The 27,083-nt window shown below is 44.2% G+C and overlaps 1 protein-coding gene and 1 long non-coding RNA gene across 5 annotated transcripts in view; both read right to left on the bottom strand.

Annotated features, from left to right (window-relative positions):
* The window catches only part of LOC139371440 (SWI/SNF-related matrix-associated actin-dependent regulator of chromatin subfamily D member 1), a 33,966-nt gene extending 23,136 nt beyond the window's left edge, over window positions 1-10,830 (bottom strand). For 2 of the 4 annotated variants that reach the window (XR_011627228.1, XM_071111861.1), the window contains exons 1-2: window positions 10,608-10,830; window positions 116-291 (exon numbers count right to left, since the gene is read on the bottom strand). Coding sequence is in view for 3 of the 4 variants with exons in the window: in XM_071111861.1 (XP_070967962.1) it covers window positions 116-291; window positions 10,608-10,793 (362 nt within the window). In the remaining variant the exon portion in view is untranslated. The remainder of the gene's footprint in view (window positions 1-115; window positions 292-10,607) is intronic. The other 2 variants (XM_071111859.1, XM_071111860.1) reach the window with 1 other exon arrangement.
* Window positions 10,831-15,343: 4,513 nt separating this feature from the next.
* On the bottom strand, window positions 15,344-18,377 carry LOC139369943 (uncharacterized). The gene is made up of 3 exons (XR_011627081.1): window positions 18,325-18,377; window positions 16,814-17,087; window positions 15,344-16,264 (listed from the first exon to the last, which is right to left on the bottom strand). It is a non-coding gene; the product is annotated as an uncharacterized lncRNA (long non-coding RNA).
* Between the last annotated feature and the right edge of the window lie 8,706 nt (window positions 18,378-27,083).

Genomic DNA, 27,083 nt, shown 5'->3' with positions numbered 1-27,083 from the left:
CAGTAATCTAATAATACATGTTTAACGTCCCTCCCTTATACCCTGGTAACAATGTGAAAACCTGCTGTTGAAATAAATCCAGTCAAGCCTAAAATAATACTTAGTCAGATTTTACTGTTGGTTGCGCTGCTGTTGGACCTGCTGGATCTGCTGGGGGGCCGGCCTTTTACGGGAGGGGTCCATGACACTGGGCATCCCTGGTCGGGACACAGGGCTGGAGCCGTAGCCTGGAGGCCCCATGGGCGGGCCCTGGGGGGTCATACGGCTGGATGGGGGCATCCCACCTGGTCTCTGGAGGGAGAGAAGAAAAGAGAGAAGGGAGGGGTTAGAGTCTGGAAGATAGGCGAAGAGAGACAGGGGAGGGGTTAGAGTCTGGAAGAGAGGCGAAAAGAGACAGGGGAGGGGATAGAGTCTGGAAGAGAGGCGAAAAGAGACAGGGGAGGGGTTAGAGTCTGGAAGAGAGGCGAAAAGAGACAGGGGAGGGGATAGAGTCTGGAAGAGAGGCGAAAAGAGACAGGGGAGGGGATAGAGTCTGGAAGAGAGGCGCAAAGAGACAGGGGAGGGGAGAGAGTCTGGAAGAGAGGCGAAAAGAGACAGGGGTTAGAGTCTAGAAGAGAGGCGAAAAGAGACAGGGGAGGGGTTAGAGTCTGGAAGAGAGGCGAAAAGAGACAGGGGAGGGGATAGAGTCTGGAAGAGAGGCAAAAAGAGACAGGGGAGGGGATAGAGTCTGGAAGAGAGGCGCAAAGAGACAGGGGAGGGGATAGAGTCTGGAAGAGAGGCAAAAAGAGTCTGGAAGAGAGGTGAAAAGAGACAGGGGAGGGGATAGAGTCTGGAAGAGAGGCGAAAAGAGACAGGGGAGGGGTTAGAGTCTGGAAGAGAGGCAAAAAGAGTCTGGAAGAGAGGCGAAGAGACAGGGGAGGGGAGAGAGTCTGGAAGAGAGGCGATAAGAGACAGGGGAGGAGAGAGAGTCTGGAAGAGAGGCGAAAAGAGACAGGGGAGGGGTTAGAGTCTGGAAGAGAGGCGAAAAGAGACAGGGGAGGGGAGAGAGTCTGGAAGAGAGGCGATAAGAGACAGGGGACGGGATAGAGTCTGGAAGAGAGGCAAAAAGAGTCTGAAGAGAGGCGAAAAGAGACAGGGGAGGGGTTAGAGTCTGGAAGAGAGGCGAAAAGAGACAGGGGACGGGATAGAGTCTGGAAGAGAGGCAAAAAGAGTCTGGAAGAGAGGCGAAAAGAGACAGGGGAGGGGAGAGAGTCTGGAAGAGAGGAGAGGAAAAGATGGATGGCGTTTGATGGTAGAAGAAAATAGGATTAAAGAGACGAAATGTAGGACAAGAGGCAAAGAAAAAGAAGTAAAGGAAATGTTTTTTTATTGTGGGAGAGAAGACGAAGGTGCTTTAGATGGTTGAGATGTGAGAAACAAAACGGCTTGTTTTTCCATCAACTACAGGTATATTATATTTCTCCTTGCAGGTGTTATTGCTGCCTTACACAAGACAGAGCAAGGTTGTATTCTCCTGACGTGGCGTACCGAATGTGTTCTAGAACAGATGTGTTCTGTTCTGTCCCGCAGTCAGGGTCAAGGATGTGGCTAGGTGAGGACGGTAGTGGAAGGAATTGTACTAACAATGGCCCAGCCCCTGACAAATCATTTTATGTTTGAGCCAAGCATCCTCTATCGCAGGGATGGACAACTGGCGGCCACCCCTTTTGAAGGCCCTTGGATCCATACTGTTTAAGGAACTCAGTCGGAGTCTCAACTTACTGTGGTGAGTTAAAACAGAACACACCAAGGTGCAATTTCAAAATGTGGTTGGGCATCAGCATCAGCCGCTAGGCAGGCTACCTGCCCCTCTGACCGCTAGGCAGGCTACCTGCCCCTCTGACCGCTAGGCAGGCTACCTGCCCCTCTGGCCGCTAGGCAGGCTACCTGCCCCTCTGGCCGCTAGGCAGGCTACCTGCCTCTCTGGCCGCTAGGCAGGCTACCTGCCTCTCTGGCCGCTAGGCAGGCTACCTGCCTCTCTGGCCCCTAGGCAGGCTACCTGCCTCTCTGGCCGCTAGGCTACCTGCCACCCCTATCACCAAGGTCAGGACTCTACTGATTCTCTGGATAGAGGATGTTTCAAAGGCGTGAAAATGAGATTAAAAATCGCCGTTATTTATGAATAACTATAAGACTCTAATAAATAGAGGACATTGGTAAGTAAGCAACAAGTGGATAAAAATCCATGTGTTGAAACACAGGCAGGAGTGCTTTGTTATAGATCGGAAGTCAACTGAACGATCATTGAAGGACAACACAAACATCGGCACTAGCCAACACAACAGAGTGAATTAAAAAACAACCTTGTATTGAATAAAGGCCACCCTATTTTGCATTCACAAAACAATATCACTCACCACCATCCTAAAAACGTGCAATTTGCATCAAAGTTTTTAAAATACATCAAATGCATGTAGTACCCCATACAATGCACATACTTCCTAATATATATATATATATATATAATATATATATATATATATATATATATATATATATATATATATATATATATATATATATATATATATATATATATATATATATATATATATATATATATAGGGGTATAGATGAATTTATAACCTGTAAATATTATACCAAATTCACCCTTAAAAAATCATACCAAGCAATGGTTACGGAAACAGGCAAGACTTGCAGGTGCACAATAAAAAAAACACCCTCCACATCACTCACCAATCCATGTGCTAGGAACTCAAACAGGCGACTTCGTGTTTCTGAATGCATGAGTGCTTCTAGAAGTTGTAGCGACAGTAGCAGGCTGAAGAATAAAAACAGATCAGCGAGGCTAAAGCCAGAGACACACCCCTCTCCCTCCCTCTCCGACAGCCTTCAAGGGGAGCGCTGTGTTCGGCTGTCATCGACGCTGATGCACTCTACCCTCTCCTGTTCTCTACTGTAAGGCAAGCTACAGCCTCACACTGTCTGAAGATCACAACACACCTGGGTCGTGTTCATTATGCAATGACGTAACGAAACATTTTCAAATGGAACAATGCATTTCTTATTTGACAAGTCCAGGTAGTCCGCTCCCCGTTTTCAGTGTGTTTGGAATCTCATGACTGCCTTCAGCCTCTGCCTTCAGCCTCTGCCTTCAGCCTCTGCCTTCAGCCTCTGCCTTCAGCCTCTCTGCACCCTGCCTTCAGCCTCTCTGCACCCTGCCTTCAGCCTCTCTGCACCCTGCCTTCAGCCTCTCTGCACCCTGCCTTCAGCCTCTCTGCACCCTGCCTTCAGCCTCTCTGCACCCTGCCTTCAGCCTCTCTGCACCCTGCCTTCAGCCTCTGCACCCTGCCTTCAGCCTCTGCACCCTGCCTTCAGCCTCTGCACCCTGCCTTCAGCCTCTGCACCCTGCCTTCAGCCTCTGCTGAAAAGCTGCCATCTGGCCCCTTCTATTTATTCCTGAGTTTTCATCCACAGCAGAGAACGTATTCTCACATTCGTCACCATAGTGATTTCAATGAGTCACGTAGATAGAACAAGTTCTAAAGCAGAGGTTTGTAAATTAATTGAAAAAAAAGGATAGCTGGAAGAGAGCTAGCCACTGAAAAGGATAGCTGGACGAGAGCTAGCCACTGAAAAGGATAGCTGGAAGAGAGCTAGCCACAGAAAAGGATAGCTGGAAGAGAGCTAGCCACTGTAAAGGATAGCTGGAAGAGAGCTAGCCACTGAAAAGGATAGCTGGAAGAGAGCTAGCCACTGAAAAGGATAGCTGGAAGATAGCTAGCCACTGTAAAGGATAGCTGGAAGAGAGCTAGCCACTGAAAAGGATAGCTGGAAGAGAGCTAGCCACTGAAAAGGATAGCTGGAAGAGAGCTAGCCACTGAAAAGGATAGCTGGAAGAGAGCTAGCCACTGTAAAGGATAGCTGGAAGAGAGCTAGCCACTGTAAAGGATAGCTGGAAGAGAGCTAGCCACTGAAAAGGATAGCTGGAAGAGAGCTAGCCACTGAAAAGGATAGCTGGAAGAGAGCTAGCCACTGTAAAGGATAGCTGGAAGAGAGCTAGCCACTGAAAAGGATAGCTGGAAGAGAGCTAGCCACTGAAAAGGATAGCTGGAAGAGAGCTAGCCACTGAAAAGGATAGCTGGAAGAGAGCTAGCCACTGAAAAGGATAGCTGGAAGAGAGCTAGCCACTGAAAAGGATAGCTGGAAGAGAGCTAGCCACTGTAAAGGATAGCTGGAAGAGAGCTAGCCACTGTAAAGGATAGCTGGAAGAGAGCTAGCCACTGAAAAGGATAGCTGGAAGAGAGCTAGCCACTGTAAAGGATAGCTGGAAGAGAGCTAGCCACTGAAAAGGATAGCTGGAAGAGAGCTAGCCACTGAAAAGGATAGCTGGAAGAGAGCTAGCCACTGAAAAGCTGGCTTCTAATTATTTATTTATTGCCAATGCCATTTTGTTTGAAAACCTCTTGCCCATTGTGTTCAAGGTAGAAGGAGATTGGAGTTAACATACGAAGACAAATCAAAGTGGGATGTATCTTTTCACTAATAAACTGCCCACACATTTGTAAACGTGGCCATTACTGTGTGCGAGGCGACTGAAGAATGCAACAAAAAATCCATTAAAATTTCTATAAATCATTTTTCACTCAATTCACCACATCTCTGTGCAACCTTGGTCTTCTACAGAACAATTGGGGAGTGCTTCTAAGGCTAACAGAATGTGTGGCTGAGTGACTATGAAGGATGCTGCCGTCAGTGAGGTTGGCGTTTGTGTTCCACGTAGTCAAGGACACGAGAGAAGATTAGAACATCCTTTCACTGAGAAATGTTTTTCCAGTTGAATTGTTGTAATAACAACAACAATAAAATGGGTGTTTGTATGTGTACACTGTGTCAAATTCAATGACCACATACTGACCCCCCACCCCCCAAACGTTTAGCTAGCAGTACTTCTGTTCTTTACGTTACTAAAGCACCAAACACATTTTTGCTCTGCCAGAATTACCCCCTCTCATCTGCAACTGTAGCTGTCGGCATCAAACGGTTTGCATCATTAGCTGTGATGACCACTGATATCAAACAGCTGTATAGCCGTAGCAGGAGATTCTTTTTTTCCCGACCAACCTTTTCTTGCCGATACTTTCTTAAAAATACTCGATTTGGAAGTCACCGTTTTGCCCCATGAAGTAATCCAACGATGTACATGCCCGCCATTTTGTCTATTTCTTCTCTCATGGTAGCGTATTCATTATTGGATTACTTCATGGGGCAAACATTTGATGAATTAAGGTTGTTCCGAGGGGATAAGTGATGGGAGCAACTCAATATTAGGAAGGTGTTCCTAATGTTTGGTGTACTCAGTGTGTGTGTGATATATATATATATATATATACATATACACACACACACACTGAGTACACCAAACATTAGGAACACCTAAATAAATATCTAATACAAATGTTTATAATGGTCAACATCTCATATGTATTAAAACAATGTTTAAAAAAATATGGAACAAAATAAATCATTTAAAAAAAGTAAACGATTGGTGGTATTTATATTGTCTATATACTACAATTATAGTACACAGAGAAAATAGTACATTGTATGTTTCCTCCCCCCTTGTGGCAAGCTGTGACATACTGTGCTGCCAACTATATAACAGACCTTTCCCCCAAAGGTATACAATGTTTACCTTTCTTTGATTGTTTAAAAATGTGTAGACATTTCCATTGTGACTTCGGGGAAGGACTCTCTAACTAATATATATATATGGGGCAGAAGACTATAACTTACATGCGCCGAATACAACAGGTGAAATGCTTACTTATAAGCCCTTAAACCAACATTGTTGCTGAGAAAATACCTTTAAAAAAAAAAAGAGGTAAGAATAACAAATAATTAAAGAGCAGAAGTAAATAACAATAGTGGGGCTATATACAGGGGGCAATGATGGGGGGGGGGGGGGGGGGGGGGGGGGTAGAAGCTGTTTAGAAGCCTCTTGGACCTAGACTTGGCGCTCCGGTACCGCTTGCCATGCGGTAGCAGGGAGAACAGTCTGACTAGGGTGGCTGGAGTCTTTGACCATTTTTAGGCCCTTCCTCTGACACCGCCTGGTATAGAGGTCCTGGATGGCAGGAAGCTTGGCCCTAGTGATGTTCTCGGTCGTACTCACTACCCTCTGTAGTGCCTCGCAGTCGGAGGCCGAGCAGTTGCCATACCAGGCAGTGATGCAACCCGTCAGGATGCTCTCGACGGTGCAGCTGTAAAATATTTTGAGGCTCTGAGGACCCATGGAACATATTTTCAGTCTCCTGAGGAGCAACAGGTTTTGTCATGCCCTCTTCACAACTGTGTTTGGACCATGTTAGTTTGTTGATGATGTGGACGCCAAGGAACTTGAAGCTCTCAACCTGCTCCACTACAACCCCGTCGATGAGAATGGGGGCGTGCTCGGTCCTCCTTTTCCTGTAGTCCACAATCATCTCCTTTGTCTTGATAACGTTGAGGGAGAGGTTGTTGTCCTTGTACCACACAGGTAGGTCTTGGACCTCCTCCCTATAGGCGGTTTCATCATTGTCGGTGATCACTGTTGTCATCAGCAAACTTAATGTTGTTGGAGTCGTGTCTGGACGTGCAGTCATGGGTGAACAGGGAGTACAGGAGGGGACTGAGCACGCACCCGAGCGGCCCCAGTGTTGAGGATCAGTGTGGCGGATGTGTTGTTACCTACCCTTACCACCTTGGGACGGCCCTCCAGGAAATCCAGGATCCAGTTGCAGAGGGAGGTGTTTAGTCCCAGGATCCTTAGCTTAGTGATGAGCTTTGAGGGCACTATGGTGTTGAACGCTGAGCTGTAGTCAATGAATAGCATTCTCACGTAGGTGTTCCTTTTGTCCAGGTGGGAAAGGGCAGTGTGGAGTGCAATATAGATTGCATCATCTGTGGATCTGTTGGTGCGTATGTAAACTGGAGTGGGTCTATGGTTTCTGGGATAATGGTATTGATGTGAGCCATGACCAGCCTTTCAAAGCATTTCATGGCTACAGACGTGAGTAGTCATTTAGGCAGGTTATCTTAATGTTCTTGGGCACAGGAACTATGGTGGTCTGCTTGAAACATGTTATTACAGACTCAGACAGGGAGAGGTTGAAAATGTCAGTGAAAACACTTGCCAGTTGGCCAGCGCATGCTCGGAGTACACGTCCTGGTAATCCGTCTGGCCCAGCGGCCTTGTGAATGTTGACCTGTTTAAAGGTCTTACATCGGCTGCGGAGAGAGTGATCAAACAGTCGTCTGGAACAGCTGATGCTCTCATGCATGTTTCAGTGTTACTATCCTCGAAGAGAGCATAGACGTTATTTAGCACGTGTCACTGGGCAGCTCTCGGCTGTGCTTCCCTTTGTAGTCTGTAATAGTTTGCAAGCCCTGCCACATCCGACGAGCGTCGGAGCCGGTGTAGTACTATTCGATCTTAGTCCTGTATTGACGCTTTGCCTGTTTGATGATTCGTCAGAGGGCATAGAGGGATTTCTTATAAGCTTCCGGGTTAGAGTCCCGTACCTTGAAAGTGGCAGCTTTACCCTTTAGCTCAGTGCGGATGTTGCCTGTAATCCATGGCTTCTGGTTGGGGTATATACGTACAGTCACTGTGGGGACAACGTCCTCAATGCACTTATTGATAAAGCCAGTGACTGATGTGGTGTATTCCTCAATGTCATCGGAAGAATCCCAGAACATGTTCCAGTCTGTGCAAAACAGTCCTGTAGTTTAGCATCTGCTTCATCTGACCACTTTTTTTAATAGACCGAGTCACTGCTGCTTCTTGCTTTAATGTTGCGTTTGTAAGCAGGAATAGGGAGGATAGAGTTATAGTGAGATTTGCCAAATGGAGGGCGAGGAAGAGCTTTGTACACGTCTCTGTGTGTGGAGTAAAGGTGGTCTAGAATTTTTTTCCCCTCTGGTTGCACATTTAACATGCTGATAGAAATGAGTTAAAACTGATTCCCTGCATTAAAGTCACCGGCCACTAGGAGCGCTGCCTCTGGATTTGTGTTTTCATGTTTGCTCATGGCGGAATACAGTTCATCGAGTGCTGTTTTAGTGCCAGAGGTCGGTCTGTGGTAGTAAAATGAAAAATACAGAAACTCTCTAGGTAGTTAGTGTGGTCTACAGCTTATCATGAGATACTCTACCTCAGGCGAGCAAAACCTCGAGACTTCCTTAGATATCGTGCACCAGCGGTTTACATAAATGCATAGGCCCCCGTGTCTTACCAGAGGCTGCTGTTCTGTCAATGGAGTATATAACCTGACAGCTATATGTTCTTAATGTCATCGTTCAGCCACGACTCAGTGAAACATAAGATATTACCATTTTTTATGTCCCATTGGTAGGATATACATGCTTTCAGTTCGTCCCATTTATTTTCCAGCGATTGAACATTAGCTAGCAGAACGGAAGGCAAGGGCAGATTAGCCACTGGTCGCCTGATCCTCACAAGGCATCCTGATATCTTTCCGCGAAACCTGTTTCCTTTTCCAGCGAATCACGGGGATCTGGGCCTGGTCTGGTGTCTAGTATATCTCTCGCGCCAGTTTGAGGTGAGTAATCCCAGTCCTGATATCCAGAAGCTCTTTTTGGTCATAAGAGATGGTAGCAGCAACATTATGTACACAAGTTACGAACAACGCGAAAAGACAAACAAAATAGCATGGTTGGTTAAGAGCCGATAAGACGGCAGCCATTCCCTCCGGCGCCATCAAAAGATCTTACCCTCCAAAGGGAATCTATGCAGCCGGCTATACAATTGTATCCCCCGTGGACCTGTTCGTAGATAAAACATCCTCCATTTAGGCTGCAAAGGCGTCAATTTCCTAATTAACCCGATATAATGGCAAGTAGGTGGGGAAATATGCTTACTTTCTTTATGAAGCACCATTTTCCACCATGCTATGGTGGCTAATGCTACTTCCTGACATTACAACACGCAACATCTGGGACTAGCATTTAGCCCCTCTAGCACGGTGGAGAATATTGTTTCATAAAGAAATTACGTATAATTTCCATCTTGTCACCGTTAAAAATCGGGTTAAGGAGGAAATCGATGCATTTGCAGCCTGAATGGAGACTGTTTTATGTATGAACCGGTCCACAGGGGATACGAACGGGGAAAGATGAAAGGACTCACTATCGCCAACTTAGCTGGTTCATTGTTGCCCATGTGAGGAAGTTAGGCTAGCAAGCATTTTAGCTAGGTAGCCTATGAAAACAACTAAAAGCTGACAGAGCCGTAGGCCGCTTTGCCAACATGAAAGAGTTGAGGACAGCATTGTTATTCAACTAGTCTACAAGTAGGGTGAATCCCCTAACATGTTGTTTTACTTGGGCACCCAGACGGAAATCAGTACCATGGACAGCCACATGATATTTAGTAACATTGATTGGACTAAATTGTCTCTGGTATCTTTAAATTTGTTTTCAGAGTATTAAACTAAGCATATATAGCCTTGTTGATTTGATGTGAATGTTTAAGTTGAAATGGTGTTGGAATAACAGAGTATTGGAATAAATGAGGCAATACTCTCGTCGTCTTTGTGCTGACTTGCGGAAACTCTGTGGTTCTAAATCAGTAGTTGTTTAGTAAAACTGTCAAACATTAACTTGTTTGACCAGGTCATGTAACTGTTACATGCAATATTTGCTTTGTGGACTTCACAGGACAGATGTTGCTCTCCAGTTTTTGTGATGAAACAAACTTGTGTAGTTGAATTTATTCCGCCACCGCTGTGTGACTAGTTGTCACTGCCTTATTGTAATATCACGGTGGCGTATGAACAAATGAGCAAACAATGCAATTATCGTTGTAATATGGCTGTTTCACTGGCTTGGCCACGCACCGCTACTGAAAAGAAGAGTCCATGGTTATTAAGACCAGATCGTTCTTCCAAGATGCTTAGACCTTCATTACACTTAAGTCATTTGGCAGACGCTTTTATCCAGAGTGATTTACAGGAGCAATTAGGATGAAGTGTCTTGCTCAAGGGCACATCGACATTTGTCACCGAGGCAACTCGGGGATTCGAACCTGCGATCTTTCGGTTACTTTAAGCTACGAAATATGAATCTGTGGTTATTCAAGGGTGCAACAGGTCACCTCAGGAGTAAAATGTCAGTTCGCTTTTCATAGCCGACACAGAGCAGAGGTCGAGACAGCAGGTGCGGTAGAGACCCACACACCATCCACTTTTCATTCAAACTAACGTAACTTTACAAGCTTAATGTTATCTGTGTAGCTAGCAAGCAAACAAGCGCCAAACAACTAGCAAATGGGCTGGCTAGCTAGCTACTGTACCACTTGCAGACAGAACAGCTCATCATACTAGGTGGTCATCGACAGTGGTTAGCTAACTAATTATGCATAACCATGCCACTGGGAAAAGCCACAAAAACAAACAACGACAATCAGTAAATTAAGGGGTCTTTACGAGTAAGGGCCCACATCGCTAACTAGATACTGTTAGCATAGGCTAGCTACCGCTTTGACAAAGGCTTTGTTCTAGCTTGCAGCTAGCTAACGTAACGTTAGCCGTTAAGTCGTGGCTCACCGGGTATCCAGGCCCAGGCATCGGAGAGCGATAGAGGTGGTTCTGTGCGCCCGATGAGGGTCCCATCCTTCCTCCAGGAGTTCCAGGTCCCATGCCTGGTCCTCCACCTTGTACCGGGGGTCCGGGTCCCATTCCCCCGCCACCACCTCCCGTTGAAGCTGATTGAAAACTACCTCTGGCCGCCATCTCTTCTGGGTATCTCCGTCGCCGGATAGTGGAATGGAACTATCGCGAGAAGAGAGGAGTAGCGGAGTGATTCTTTTAACAACAACGACCTCTGGTGTTTAATTTCAAATCCAACCAGCCCTTATTGTGGTATAGATCGTTACATTCTACATTTTACATTTTACATTCTACATAAAAGCAGTCTCTCAAAATGAAAGCAACCAAAATCTTTCTGTATGGGGGCATACTAATATCTTTGCCAACCGGTCTCTGGACCTTTACAATTGGCACCAGGCATTGACCTGAACTGACTGGGATATTTTTTTATTTTTTATTCATTTAACTAGGCAAGTCAGTTAAGAACAAATTCTTAATTTCAATGATGGCCTAGGAACAGTGGGTTAACTGCCTTTTCAGGGGCAGAACAACAGATTCGTACCTTTTCAGCTCGGGGATTTGAACTTGCAACCGTCCAGTTACTAGGCCAACACTAACCACTAGGCTACCCTGCCGCCCCAATTAACCTTCAAACAGGTACAACAGGTTAAAATGTTAATATTATTGTATCTCTAGTATCTCTACTGTATTGAGAGGTAAAGAAATCCTATTTTAAAATGGTAAACATACACACGGATACACATATTTGACAAACATCTCATCTCATGAGGTAATTCTGAATGATTGACTTTTAAAGGCACTTAATCAGCCTGCATGGCTGCCTGCCATCGGTTTCATTATAACATCAATGAGGGAAGACAAAGGGTGCGGGGGGGGGGGGGGGGGTAGAAAAAGAGAGGGAGAGTTGTAAGTTCTAGTCTTCTGCCCCATATATATATATATATTAGTTAGAGAGTCCTTCCCCGAAGTCACAATGGAAATGTCTACACATTTTTAAACAATCAAAGAAAGGTAAACATTGTATACCTTTGGGGGAAAGGTCTGTTATATAGTTGTCAGCACAGTATGTCACAGCTTGCCACAAGGGGGGAGGAAACATACAATGTACTATTTTCTCTGTGTACTATAATTGTAGTATAAAGACAATATAAATACCACCAATCATTTACATTGTTTTATTATTTATTTTATTCCATAGTTTTTTATACATTTATTAAAACAATATGAAATGTTGACCATTATAAACATTTTGTAATCAATATTTATTTTGTTTTATTTGTTTATATATATATATATATATATATATATATATATATATATATATATATATATATATATACACTGAGTACACCAAACATTAGCAACACCTTCCTAATATTGAGTTGCTCCCAACATTGACCTTGTTATTCATGCCATTAAAGCCATTTAAATGAGAATTGTAATACACTTTTGAATTTGAGAGAGACAAAGATAGAGGGTCAGAGAGAAATGGCTCTGATGGAGAGAGCTGGAAAGAGGGGGAAGGAGAAAGAGAGAGGGGGAGAGAGGATTAGGGAGGAGATAATTGTTTGTTAACAAACAGTCAGTTCAGCTTGCTTGGTCAGCTTGTTTGATCACCGGGCTGGACATGACTCAACACTGAACATCTGGCAGCTGAAATATAATATCTTGGTTGGGAAAACATTGTATACTGTATATACTTTTATTAATACAATAAATGGCACAGCGAGAGAGAGATAGAGAAAGATACAGAGGATTGGGGACTGAGTGTTGTTTATTGCAGTTTTTCTCATTTGCTGAAACACTAAAACCCCATTGGCTGAACAAAGTTCTCAGTTGCCTGGACTCATTTAGCTAATTATGCAGTCTGTTGTCAATACCTTAAACCATTTCACATGGTAAAACACAATTTGCAGATCTCACTTAGACATTTCAGCAAAACTCTAAACACATTCTCATTCTCAAAACACATTCTGCACTCTAATGCACATGTCATCCATACTGGTAAACACAAGTGGCAACAATCAAATACAAATAGAGAACATATGTCATTGATTGAACACAACCACTCAAAATTGATTTAACCTGTTTCAAATGATGCGACACAACCAATATGAGCCAGTTCAGAGAGCAAACAGGTTGTTGAAGGTGGGAAGGAGAAAGTCTGAGAATGGATACTGTAGTGCAGTGCATTGTAGGCTGTATACTGTACAATGGATTAATTGTATGGCCCTGAACATTGTGCTTTCCATTTATTAACAGTACTGACTGCTCAATAGATTTTGACTGGTTGCAGGTTCATATCAACAAAGAACAAGAATTACAGGATCACAGAGACAAAGGACAAGTTTGTGAGATGCAGGGTACGTACAGTACTGTAAAAATAGGGGTACAAGGAGGAGGAAGAACAAAAAACTAAATTGCAAAGAGCAAAGCAGAGTAGTAATTTCTGATCAATTTTGAGCTGCTATGATAGAACATGTTTTCGTTCATTAAAAGACAATGACGGAAAAATATGAATATTTCTTTAGATTAAAAATGTACTTCTCCTTGAGAATTGTATGTTTTGAACAATGTGTTTTCTATTTTTCGGTGTATTGTTTACTGACTGCTTGAGAGTGTATATCATTTTGATCACTTTGTTTATGATTTGAGAGCAGTGTTTGATTTTGAACACAGGTAAAACTGTTTTGAGGAGAATGTTTCATTTTGCGAGAGGAGTCAGAGGTTATGTAAATATTGCTTGAAGATGAGGTTTTGTGTTTAATGTTTTCAGGAAATGGAGCAAGGTTTCAGAAATTGTGTTTTAGCAATTAAGAAAAACTGTAACAAACAGTTAGGTGATTTCTCTCTCTTGCAGTGGCCTGTCTGGAACAAGACTCAATGCTGAAACAGCGTGCAGTGGCTGAAATAAAATCATTGTTGCACACTGTGTTCATTTTCACAAAAACAACAGGATTTATTGGTTGGCTAACCACGCGGAAAGTATCATAGATTCATGGTATATATGCAGAGAGAGAGAGAGAGAGAGAGAGAGAGAGAGAGAGAGAGTTAGACAGTTAGACTTCAGCAGGCAGGTGGGCAGACAGAACAATGTTGTAATCCTCCTGCCCAGTGAAACTCTTTGTTCTGCTTGGCTGATGAAGCTGTCTACTAGCTTCCTTCCTGTAGGCGGAGCAAAGCAGAGCGGAGCAGAGCTGAGAGTGCACCATACCCAGACATCAACGTGACTTGAGACGTCAGGTGATGGTTGGGCCCAGTGTGTGTGTGTGTGTGTGTGCGTGTGTGCGTAAGTGTGTGTATTAATGGCAGGCCAGTGTCCAGACTGGACCTAAGTCAGCATTGAGTCTTGTATAACTCACTATAGTGTAATGGCCGGGAGTTAATCAACACAATATACACCCTTTTACAGACTCACTTTGATGATGTCATTAATGATGTCATGAAACTCCCGGCCCATTAGCAGGCTTGCAGTCTTAAAAAATCAATACCATTTTCTCTTCTCCTGGGCCGTTTTACACTGGGATAAACGTGTGTTTCAAAGTTGGGGTTGTGATTTGTGTGTGTATGTGTGTGTGTGTGTGTGTGTGTGTGTGTATTAAAGCTTCAACTACCTGCATTTAAAGTAACAAATAATACTACTTTCAGTTTTTAAACGAATGAACCGAATTGAAGAACCCCAAATCTGAAATAATAAAAAGTCTCTCCCTATGCACACTTGGAAGGCGCTTGTTTCCCAAATGGCTCCCTCTTCCCTATATAGTGCACAGTAATTATTTTTTACCTTTTGACCAAGGCTCTGCACTATATAGGGAAGAGGTTGCCATTTTATTTTAAACCTTTATTTAACTAGGCAAGTCAGTTAAGAACAAATTCTTATTTACAAAGATAGCCTTTGGTCGACACTGGGCCAATTGTGCGCACCACCAGCATGTGTGTACGGGACTCCCAATCACAGCCGGATGTGATACAGCCTGGATTTGAACCAGGGACTGTAGTGACGCCTCTTGCACTGCGATGCAGTGCCTTAGACAGCTGTGCCACTCGGGAGCCTATACAGTGCACAGTAATACAGGCTGAATCACATCCGGCTGTGATTGGGAGTCCCATAGGGCGGCGCACAATTGGCCCAGCGTTGTTTGGGGTGGCCGGGGTAGTTCGTCATTGTAAATAAGAATTTGTTCTTTAACTGACTTGCCTAGTTAAATAAAGGTTTAAAATAAAATGGCACCCTCTTCCCTATATAGTGCAGAGCCTTGGTCAAAAGTAACGCAAAAGTAATAGGGTGCCATTCAGGACGCATACCATGTCCCAATTGTAATTGCTAATCCTCTTATCTACAGCTCTTAATGAACAGGATGCAAAGTCGAGCCTCTGTCACCACTAGAGCACTGCTGCCGTCTTATCTGAGACATACGGCTGGGACCACTAATTGCACTGTGAGATCTGACAGGATAAATTAATACTTAGGTGGAAACGATTTTGCCTGGAAAACTGACAAATATTATGAGGTCGGAACCTGGGATACTGTTTCTGTCCTAAAACACATAAATTCCACTTGTGATCAGAAAAGGGATGTTGAATAGTCTGGTACAGTATGTGAATGTGAATGTACCGCAGCAGTGAAGAGAATTTTACCATTCCTAGATAGGCTTGGAAGAAAACATCAGACATTACCTCTGTAGTTATCTATTCTATAATACAGTACACGTACAGTATATTAACACTAAATTGAGTAGACAACTGCATAAATCACGTAGCCTACATACAAAACTCACAAAGCATATGATTGTATTCTCTGAATAACTCCATGAATAGAATAATATGTTCTGGAAAGCGTGTCGAATGCACTAACATAGACCTAAAAAAAACATCAATCATTGAAAAGTGCGATGCTACAGTTCAATGGATGTATGTATTAAAGTAATGCATCCATAATACCATTATTTATTATGATGATCACTCGGTTGTTGTACAGTCTTTATTCAAGGTAAGTCTGGGGTAGCAACATGGGTGTGTTTCATTCCAAGAAGATGTTCCCTCCAAGTGAGTATAAGGGCACAAGGCGAGACCCAGATGCAGACACGGGAGGAAGATGGTTTGAGTCCAATTTTTCAGTTTTTGATTTGTTAAAAAAGTTTGAAATATCCAATAAATGTCGTTTCACCTCATGATTGTGTCCCATTTGTTGTTGATTCTTCACAAAAAAATACAGTTTTATATCTTTATGTTTGAAGCCTGAAATGTGGCAAAAGGTCGCAAAGTTCAAGGGGGCCGAATACTTTCGCAAGGCACTGTATTACATCCAAAAGGAGGAGGCAAGAGAATGGTCGTGGACAGGCCAAAGGTCAAAACAAGTTCAGAGTCCAGGAGGTACAGAGTGGCAGGCAGGCTTGAGGTCAGGGCAGGCAGACTGGTCAGGCAGGCTTGAGGTCAGGGGCAGGCAGACTGGTCAGGCCGGCGGGTACAGAGTCCAGGAGGTACAGAGTCCAGGAGGTACAAAGTGGCAGACAGGCTTGAGGTCAGGGCAGGCTGATTGGTCAGGCCGGCGGGTACAGAGTCCAGAAAACAGGCAAGGGTCAACACCGGGAGGACTATTAAAAGAGAATAGAAAAGTCAGGTGCATGGGGAAAAACACGCTGGCTGACTTGGAACATACAAGACGAACTGGCACAGGGAGACAGGAAACACAGGGATATATACACCAGGGATAACGAGTGACACCTGGAGGGGGTGGAGACAATAACAAGGACAGGTGAAACTGATCAGGGTGTGATAGTGAGATTAATATGGTAGGAAACTAGGTGGAGGTATAATAGTAAGAAACTAGGTGGAGCTATTATAGTAAGAAACTAGGTGGAGCTATTATAGTAAGAAACTAGGTGGAGCTATTATAGTAAGAAACTAGGTGGAGCTATTATAGTAAGAAACTAGGTGGAGCTATTATAGTAAGAAACTAGGTGGAGCTATTATAGTTAGAAACTAGGTGGAGCTATTATAGTAAGAAACTAGGTGGAGCTATTATAGTAAGAAACTAGGTGGAGCTATTATAGTAAGAAACTAGGTGGAGCTATTATAGTAAGAAACTAGGTGGAGCTATTATAGTAAGAAACTAGGTGGAGCTATTGCTTAGTTCCACTTACCCAGTTGTCTCAGATCCACTAAAGGAAGGGAACGAGGGTAGAAGTAAGGGGGAACATCTTAGAATGAAACACAGCCGAAGTGATGAAGAAGAGGCAGTGCCTCATCAGAATGCAACACAGGGCACCCACTGAGTTTTGGTTGTTGGCAGCATCTCCTCTTCTGCTTCCAAAATGAGCCCCATGGGCTTCATGGGCAAAAGTAGTGCACTTAATAGGGAATAGGATGCCGTTTGGGAAACACCCCTCCTCTCCTCACACTCCTCCCCCCAGTCTTCTGAGAAGCAGACAAGCGTTTAGACAAAGACACAAGGCCACCAGAAAACTCATAACATCATAATTTATCCTTTACTATATCTATTTGCTTGGCTAATGTAATAGGGGGATAACAAACTCATGTTGTAAGGTTAAAAATAACTGAGAAAGGACATTTCCCTAAGTAATTATATTGGAGCCTTAGCTTGGTTGAAGGAAGCCCTGTACATGTGTTTGTTTTTGTGTTTGTGTGTGTGTGTGTGTGTGTGTTACAGGAACCTAATGAATGATGGGCTGTGGTATATACAGTATATCATATTCAGTATTGTCATACCTTGGTGGTTCCATCCAGAGTAATTGCTAAAATAATAATCAGTCACACTTGAACTACTGTACCTCTGTGAGTTATAGTGGAGGGCAGACTATAGCAGTCTATAACAGACTACAACAGTTTATAGCAGTCCATAACAGACTACAACAGACTATAGCAGTCTATATCAGACCATAGCAGTCTATAGCAGACTATAGCAATCTATCATAGACTAAAACAGATTATAACAGATTATAACAGATTATAACAGACTATAACAGACTATAACAGATTATAACAGATTATAACAGATTATAACAGACTATAACAGACTATAACAGATTATAACAGACTATAACAGACTATAATAGACTATAACAGACTATAACAGACTATAACAGACTATAACAGACTATAACAGACTATAATAGACTATAACAGACTATAACAGACTATAACAGACTATAACATACTATAACAGACTAAAACAGACAGTAGCAGAGTATAGCAAAATATAACAGACTAAAACAGACAGTAGCAGAGTATAGCAAAATATAACAGACTATAGCAGAATATAGCAGTCTATAATAGACTATAACAGACTAAAACAGACTATAACAGACTATAACAGACTATAACAGACTATAACAGACTATAACAGATTATAACAGACTATAACAGATTATAACAAACTATAACAGACCAAATCAGATTATAACAGACTAATACATACTATAACAGATTATAACAGACTATAACAGACTATAGCAGACTGTAGCAGTCTATATCAGACTATATCAGACTATAGCAGATTATAACAGATTATATCAGACTATAACAGACTATAGCATATTATAACAGATTATAACAGACTATAACAGACTATAGCAGATTATAACAGACTACTTTCTTTTAAGACTCTAAGTAAAAATTCTGGATTTATTCCTACCTCTGCTTGCTGTGTTTCTCTGTGCCTGGGTTCGAGTTCGTACAAGCATTTCTGTCACAGTACTTCCTGTTTGAGTTTCTGCCTATAGGAAGGGAGGAGCAAAAAGGAGTTGTGATCTGATTTCCCGAAGGGAGGGCAAGGGGAGGGGCCTTGTAGGCATCCCCGAAGGGGGAGTAACAGTGGTTGAGTATTTTAGCAGCTTGAGTACCTCTGTCAATGTGTTGATATAACTTTTGTAGCGTTTTCCTCAAGTTTGCTTTGTTAAAATCCCCAGCTACAATAAATGCGGCCTAAGGATATGTGGTTTTCAGTTTGCACAAAGTCCAGCGTAGTTCCTTGAAGGCCGTTGTGGTATCAACTTGAGGGGGAATATACACGGCTGTGACTATAACCGAAGATAATTCTCTTGAGAGGTAAAACGGTTGGCATTTGATTGTGAGATTTTCTAGGTCAGTTGAACAAAAGGACTTGACTTCCTGTACGTTATCACAATCACACCATGAGTAGTTAATCATGAAACATACACCACTGCCTTTCTTCTTCCCGGAGAGTTCTTTATTCCTGTCTGAGCGATGAACTGAGAACCCAGCAGGCTGTATAGACAGGGACAGTATATCACGGAGAGAGCCATGATTCCGTGAAACAGAGTATGTTACGGTCCTTGTTGTCTCTCTGGAAGGAGATCCTCGCCCTGAGCTCGTCTACTTTATTCTCCAGAGACTGAACATTAGCGAGTACTATACTCGGAAGCGGTGGATGGAGGTCACGCTTCCTGAGTCAGACTAGAAGTCCACTTTGAATACTTGGATTAGCCTCTGGGGTAAATTCAATTGCCCTGGGGGGTACGAACAAAGGATCCAATTCGGGAAAGTCATATTCCTGGTCGTAATGCTGGTGACTTACCGTCGCTCTGATATCCAAAAGTTATTTCTGGCTGTAAAAAACAAAATAATGCAAAGTTGCTGAGGAGCTAGAAGCAGAGCTGCCATGTATGTCGGCGCCATTGGTTTAACTAATGGTGTGGTGTGTCAATATACTAACCCCCCCCCCCTCAAATACCAATGCTGTGGTGTGTCAATATACTAACCCCCCCCCCCATCAAATAACAATGCTGTGGTGTGTCAATATACTAACCCCCCCCCCATCAAATAACAATGCTGTGGTGTGTCAATATACTAACCCCCCCCCCTCAAATACCAATGTTGTGGTGTGTCAATATACTAACCCCCCCCCCCCCATCAAATAACAATGCTGTGGTGTGTCAATATACTAACCCCCCCCCCCATCAAATAACAATGTTGTGGTGTGTCAATATACTAACCCCCCCCCCCCCCCCATCAAATACCAATGTTGTGGTGTGCCAATATACTAACCCCCCCATCAAATAACAATGCTGTGGTGTGTCAATATACTAACCCCCCCCCCTCAAATACCAATGTTGTGGTGTGTCAATATACTAACCCCCCCCCCCATCAAATAACAATGTTGTGGTGTGTCAATATACTAACCCCCCCCCCCCCCCCCATCAAATAACAATGCTGTGGTGTGTCAATATACTAACCCCCCCCCCCCCCCATCAAATAACAATGCTGTGGTGTGTCAATATACTAACCCCCCCCCCCCCTCAAATAACAATGCTGTGGTGTGTCAATATACTAACCCCCCCCCCCCCCCATCAAATAACAATGCTGTGGTGTGTCAATATACTAACCCCCCCCCCCTCAAATACCAATGTTGTGGTGTGTCAATATACTAACCCCCCCCCCCCCCCCATCAAATAACAATGTTGTGGTGTGCCAATATACTAACCCCCCCCCCCTCAAATACCAATGTTGTGGTGTGTCAATATACTAACCCCCCCCCATCAAATAACAATGTTGTGGTGTGTCAATATACTAACCCCCCCCCATCAAATACCAATGTTGTGGTGTGCCAATATACTAACCCCCCCCCCCCCCATCAAATAACAATGTTGTGGTGTGTCAATATACTAACCCCCCCCCCCCATCAAATACCAATGTTGTGGTGTGCCAATATACTAACCCCCCCCCCCCATCAAATACCAATGTTGTGGTGTGTCAATATACTAACCCCCCCCCCCCATCAAATACCAATGTTGTGGTGTGTCAATATACTAACCCCCCCCTCATCAAATAACAATGCTGTGGTGTGTCAATATACTAACCCCCCCCCCCCCCCCCCCCCATCAAATAACAATGTTGTGGTGTGTCAATATACTAACCCCCCCCCATCAAATAACAATGCTGTGGTGTGTCAATATACTAACCCCCCCCCCCCCCCCCCATCAAATAACAATGCTGTGGTGTGTCAATATACTAACCCCCCCCCCATCAAATAACAATGTTGTGGTGTGTCAATATACTAACCCCCCCCCATCAAATAACAATGCTGTGGTGTGTCAATATACTAACCCCCCCCCCCCCCCCCCCCATCAAATAACAATGCTGTGGTGTGTCAATATACTAACCCCCCCCCCCATCAAATAACAATGCTGTGGTGTGTCAATATACTAACCCCCCCCCCCCCCCCCATCAAATAACAATGCTGTGGTGTGTCAATATACTAACCCCCCCCCCCCATCAAATAACAATGTTGTGGTGTGTCAATATACTAACCCCCCCCCCCATCAAATAACAATGTTGTGGTGTGTCAATATACTAACCCCCCCCCCCCCCCATCAAATACCAATGTTGTGGTGTGTCAATATACTAACCCCCCCCCCATCAAATAACAATGTTGTGGTGTGTCAATATACTAACCCCCCCCCCCATCAAATAACAATGTTGTGGTGTGTCAATATACTAACCCCCCCCCCCCCCCATCAAATACCAATGTTGTGGTGTGTCAATATACTAACCCCCCCCCCATCAAATAACAATGCTGTGGTGTGTCAATATACTAACCCCCCCCCCCCCCCCCCATCAAATAACAATGCTGTGGTGTGTCAATATACTAACCCCCCCCCCCCCATCAAATACCAATGTTGTGGTGTGTCAATATACTAACCCCCCCCCCCCATCAAATAACAATGCTGTGGTGTGTCAATATACTAACCCCCCCCCATCAAATAACAATGCTGTGGTGTGTCAATATACTAACCCCCCCCCCATCAAATACCAATGTTGTGGTGTGTCAATATACTAACCCCCCCCCCATCAAATAATAATGTTGTGGTGTGTCAATATACTAACCCCCCCCCATCAAATACCAATGTTGTGGTGTGTCAATATACTAACCCCCCCCCCATCAAATAATAATGTTGTGGTGTGTCAATATACTAACCCCCCCCCCCCCCCCCCATCAAATACCAATGTTGTGGTGTGTCAATATACTAACCCCCCCCCATCAAATACCAATGTTGTGGTGTGTCAATATACTAACCCCCCCCCCCCCCATCAAATACCAATGTTGTGGTGTGTCAATATACTAACCCCCCCCTCATCAAATAACAATGTTGTGGTGTGTCAATATACTAACCCCCCCCTCATCAAATAACAATGCTGTGGTGTGTCAATATACTAACCCCCCCCCCCTCAAATAATAATGTTTTTGTGTGTCAATATACTAAAATCCCCCCCTCAAATACCAATGTTGTGGTGTGCAACTACACTGAAATACCCCTGTTACGGGTTTTTGTTTTCCCACTTATGTTTTGAGGTTGGACTTTCAGCACGTATAGCACGTTAGCACGTATAGCACGTTAGCACGTATAGCACGTTAGCACGTATAGCACGTTAGCACATATAGCACGTTAGCACGTATAGCACGTTAGCACGTATAGCACGTTAGCACGTATAGCACGTTAGCACGTATAGCACGTTAGCACATAGGGCGCACCGATTGCTGTCACCTCGTTAGCCAGCATGTGTTACACCTGTGCTGGCTTGTCCATCTCGTTAGTGGGAAGGTATTTGACCTGTGCTGGCCCAGGTGCTATTTAAGAGTGGCTGGCCCAGGAGCTATTTAAGAGTGGCTGGCCCAGGTGCTATTTAAGAGTGGCTGGCCCAGGAGCTATTTAAGAGTGGCTGGCCCAGGAGCTACTTAAGAGTGGCTGGCCCAGGAGCTATTTAAGAGTGGCTGGCCCAGGAGCTATTTAAGAGTGGCTGGCCCAGGGGCTATTTAAGAGTGGCTGGCCCAGGAGCTATTTAAGAGTGGCTGGCCCAGGAGCTATTTAAGAGTGGCTGGCCCAGGTGCTATTTAAGAGTGGCTGGCCCAGGTGATATTTAAGAGTGGCTGGCCCAGGTGCTATTTAAGAGTGGCTGGTCAAGGTGCTATTTAAGAGTGGCTGGCCCAGATGGTATTTAAGAGTGGCTGGCCCAGGTGCTATTTAAGAGTGGCGGGCCCAGGTGCTATTTAAGAGCGGCTGGCCCAGGTGCTATTTAAGAGTGGCTGGCCCAGGTGCTATTTAAGAGTGGCTGGCCCAGGTGCTATTTAAGAGGGGCTGGCCCAGGTGCTATTTAAGAGGGGCTGGCCCAGGTGCTATTTAAGAGTGGCGGGCCCAGGTGCTATTTAAGAGCGGCTGGCCCAGGTGCTATTTAAGAGTGGCTGGCCCAGGTGCTATTTAAGAGTGGCTGGCCCAGGTGCTATTTAAGAGTGGCGGGCCCAGGTGCTATTTAAGAGCGGCTGGCCCAGATGCTATTTAAGAGTGGCTGGCCCAGGTGCTATTTAAGAGTGGCTGGCCCAGGTGTTATTTAAGAGCGGCTGGCCCAGGTGTTATTTAAGAGCGGCTGGCCCAGGTGCTATTTAAGAGCGGCTGGCCCAGGTGCTATTTAAGAGCGGCTGGCCCAGGTGCTATTTAAGAGTGGCTGGCCCAGGTGCTATTTAAGAGTGGCTGGCCCAGGTGCTATTTAAGAGTGGCTGGCCCAGGTGCTATTTAAGAGTGGCTGGCCCAGGTGCTATTTAAGAGTGGCTGGCCCAGGTGCTATTTAGGAGTGGCTGGCCCAGGTGCTATTTAAGAGTGGCTGGCCCAGGTGTTATTTAAGAGTGGCTGGCCCAGGTGCTATTTCAGAGTGGCTGGCCCAGGTGTTATTTAAGAGTGGCTGGCCCAGGTGCTATTTAAGAGTGGCTGGCCCAGTGTTCCAGCTGTCTTGAGAGATGTGGAGGGTCAATACATTTAGTTGGTGCTCTATGTGATTTCGAGAAAACAGTCCTCTGTCTGGTCTTCCTGTTGTTGTTTTGTAAAATGTTTTGTTTGTTTATTTTCTTTAGGTTTGGTGTGTGTTTTTTTGTGTGTATTGTTTGCCTGTGCTTCGGCACATTTAGTGGGTCTCATGGTGGAGGTTTTTTAGGACCCAGATGTTGTTACTAGTCAACTTTCAGTGGACACCCCCATGAGTGTCTTTCAGAACCCCTCCTAAAACCACACCTGTTTAGTTTTGGTTGTTGTCAGTGACTCTTTGTTAGTTGAGTGACATTTTCAGTTTTCTTGCTGGGGAACGTAACACCCCTCAAAATACCAATGTTGTCTTGTGCCACTATTGCACCGGTGTGCAATTACTGAAATGGTGTGCAACTACTGAAATGGTTTTCAACTACTGAAATGGTTTTCAACTACTGAAATGGTTTGCAACTACTGAAATGGTTTGCAACTACTGAAATGGTTTGCAACTACTGAAATGATTTGCAACTACTGAAATGGTTTGCAACTACTGAAATGGTTTGCAACTACTGAAATGGTGTGAAACTACTGAAATGGTTTGCAACTACTGAAATGGTGTGAAACTACTGAAATGGTTTGCAACTACTGAAATGGTGTGCAACTACTGAAATGGTTTGCAACTACTTAAATGGTGTGCAACTACTGAAATGGTGTGCAATTACTGAAATGGTATGTAATTACTGAAATGGTGTGCAACTACTGAAATATCCACCCTTCCCCTCAAATGAAGCATAGTTTAAAAAGATAGATAACTCAGTCTGATGTCCCACTCCCTCTCTGTCTAAGGGAACTGGAGGGGGTAATAGGTGACTCCCTCTCTGTCTAAGGGAACTGGAGGGGGTAATAGGTGACTCCCTCTCTGTCTAATGGAACTGGAGGGGGTAATAGGTGACTCCCTCTCTGTCTAATGGAACTGGAGGGGGTAATAGGTGACTCCCTCTCTGTCTAATGGAACTGGAGGGGGTAATAGGTGACTCCCTCTCTGTCTAAGGGAACTGGAGGGGGTAATAGGTGACTCCCTCTCTGTCTAAGGGAACTGGAGGGGGTAATAGGTGACTCCCTCTCTGTCTAATGGAACTGGAGGGGGTAATAGGTGACTCCCTCTCTGTCTAAGGGAACTGGAGGGGGTAATAGGTGACTCCCTCTCCGTCTAAGGGAACTGGAGGGGGTAATAGGTGACTCCCTCTCTGTCTAATGGTAAAACACTATGATCGCAACATGTAAAGTGTTGGTCCCATGTTTCATAAGCAAGTAAAAGATCTCAGAAATGTTCCATACGCACAAAAAAAAGCTTATTTCTCTCAAATGTTGTGCACGCATTTGTATACATCCCTGTTTGTGAGCATTTCTCCTTTAGCCAAGATAATCCATCCACCTGACAGGTGTCAAGAAGCTGATTAAACAACATGATCATTACAAAGGTACACCTTGTGCTGGGGACAATAAAAGGCCACTCTAAAATGTGGAGTTTTGTCACACAACACAATGCCACAGATGTCTCAAGTGTTTAGGGAGTGTGCAATAGGCATGCTGAGCACAGAAATCTCCACCAGAGCTGATGCCAGATAATTTAATGTTAATTTCTAAGCCGCCTCCAATGTTGTTTTAGAGAATTTGGCAGTACATCCAACCGGACTCACAACCGCAGACCACGTGTAACCACGCCAGCCCAGGACCTCCATATCATAGCTTATTCACCTGCTGGATCGTCTGAGACCAGCTACCCGGAAAGCTGATGAAACTGAGGAGTATTTCTGTCTGTAATGAAGCCTTTTTCGTGGGGAAAAACTAATTCTGATTGGTTGGGCCTGGCTCCTCAGTGGGTGGACCTATGCCCTCCAAGGCCCACCCATAACAGCACCCCTGCCCAGTCATGTGAAATCCAGAGATTAGGGCCTAATGAATTTATTTCCTTATATAAATTGTAACTCAGTAAAATAGTTACAATTGTTGCATGTTGTTTTTATATTTTTTGTTCAGTATAAATGACTCCCTCTCTGTCTAATGTAGATTGAATGGAATTGGAGGGCTGAGTAATTGCAGATAGGGTGGAGAATGCGATGAACATAGTCAATGAAGTCAAATGCTTTAGCTACACAAATTGTTGCATATCTAAATCAGTTACGGGGCAACTAAAAGTTGAAATCAATTTCAAGAATGGGTCTGATTCAATCAAATGTGCTTTGGCAAGGTGTTTTATGCATTCACACATGCACGGATAACAAGCACACCATAACCTTCCTCTGCTTATATTGAAAACATCATTTCCATAACAAGTCAGAAAACACCAGAAATGAGACCTTCATTAAAATAACAAATGTTAAAAATGATATTTGCATTTTATTATAATATGTTTTATTAGATAAATAGAACAGTTTGTCAAATGTTTCTGTAGTCGGGTTTGAAATTCCCAGGTCTTCTGAAGATCCCCGGATTGGCGGGTTCCCAACAGGAAGATCCCTCCTGATACCGGGAATCTTCCTACGGGGATTTCTGAAAACACCTGGACATTTTGGGGAAATTTACTGCAAATTTTGTAACTCTACTATTCTGTAGTAAAGAAAACAAAAGCTAAAGCATTTCCTTTTTATTTTACATCACCACCTCTACATTTCGGTGTAATTGTGCTTTGATAGAACAACTAGAACACAGTTACAGAACATTTTCAAAACCCTCACAGAATTACAAGACTGAAATTAACAGATTTCTCAAACTCCCCTCACACCCCTATGTCAAACTACCACACACCCCTATGTCAGTCAAACTACCCACACACCCCTATGTCAGTCAAACTACCCACACACCCCTATGTCAGTGAAACTACCCACACACCCATATGTCAGTCAAACTACCCACACACCCCTATGTCAGTGAAACTACCCACACACCCATATGTCAGTCAAACTACCCACACACCCCTATGTCAGTCAAACTACCCACACACCCCTATGTCAAACTCCCCTCACACCCCTATGTCAAACTACCCTCACACCCCTATGTCAGTCAAACTACCCTCACACCCCTATGTCAGTCAAACTACCCACACACCCCTATGTCAGTCAAACTACCCTCACACCCCTATGTCAAACTCCCCTCACACCCCTATGTCAGTCAAACTCCCCTCACACCCCTATGTCAGTCAAACTCCCCTCACACCCCTATGTCAGTCAAACTCCCCTCACACCCCTATGTCAGTCAAACTACCCTCACACCCCTATGTCAGTCAAACTACCCACACACCCCTATGTCAGTCAAACTACCCACACACCCCTATGTCAAACTCCCCTCACACCCCTATGTCAAACTACCCTCACACCCCTATGTCAGTCAAACTCCCCTCACACCCCTATGTCAAACTACCCTCACACCCCTATGTCCGTCAAACTCCCCTCACACCCCTATGTCAGTCAAACTACCCTCTCACCCCTATGTCAGTCAAACTCCCCTCACACCCCTATGTCAGTCAAACTACCCACACACCCCTATGTCAAACTACCCTCACACCCCTATGTCCGTCAAACTACCCACACACCCCTATGTCAAACTACCCTCACACCCCTATGTCCGTCAAACTCCCCTC

This window comes from Oncorhynchus clarkii, chromosome 17 (genome assembly GCF_045791955.1).
Source record: "Oncorhynchus clarkii lewisi isolate Uvic-CL-2024 chromosome 17, UVic_Ocla_1.0, whole genome shotgun sequence".
NCBI classification, from domain to species: domain Eukaryota; kingdom Metazoa; phylum Chordata; class Actinopteri; order Salmoniformes; family Salmonidae; genus Oncorhynchus; species Oncorhynchus clarkii.
This window is presented reverse-complemented; position numbering and strand designations above follow the sequence as displayed.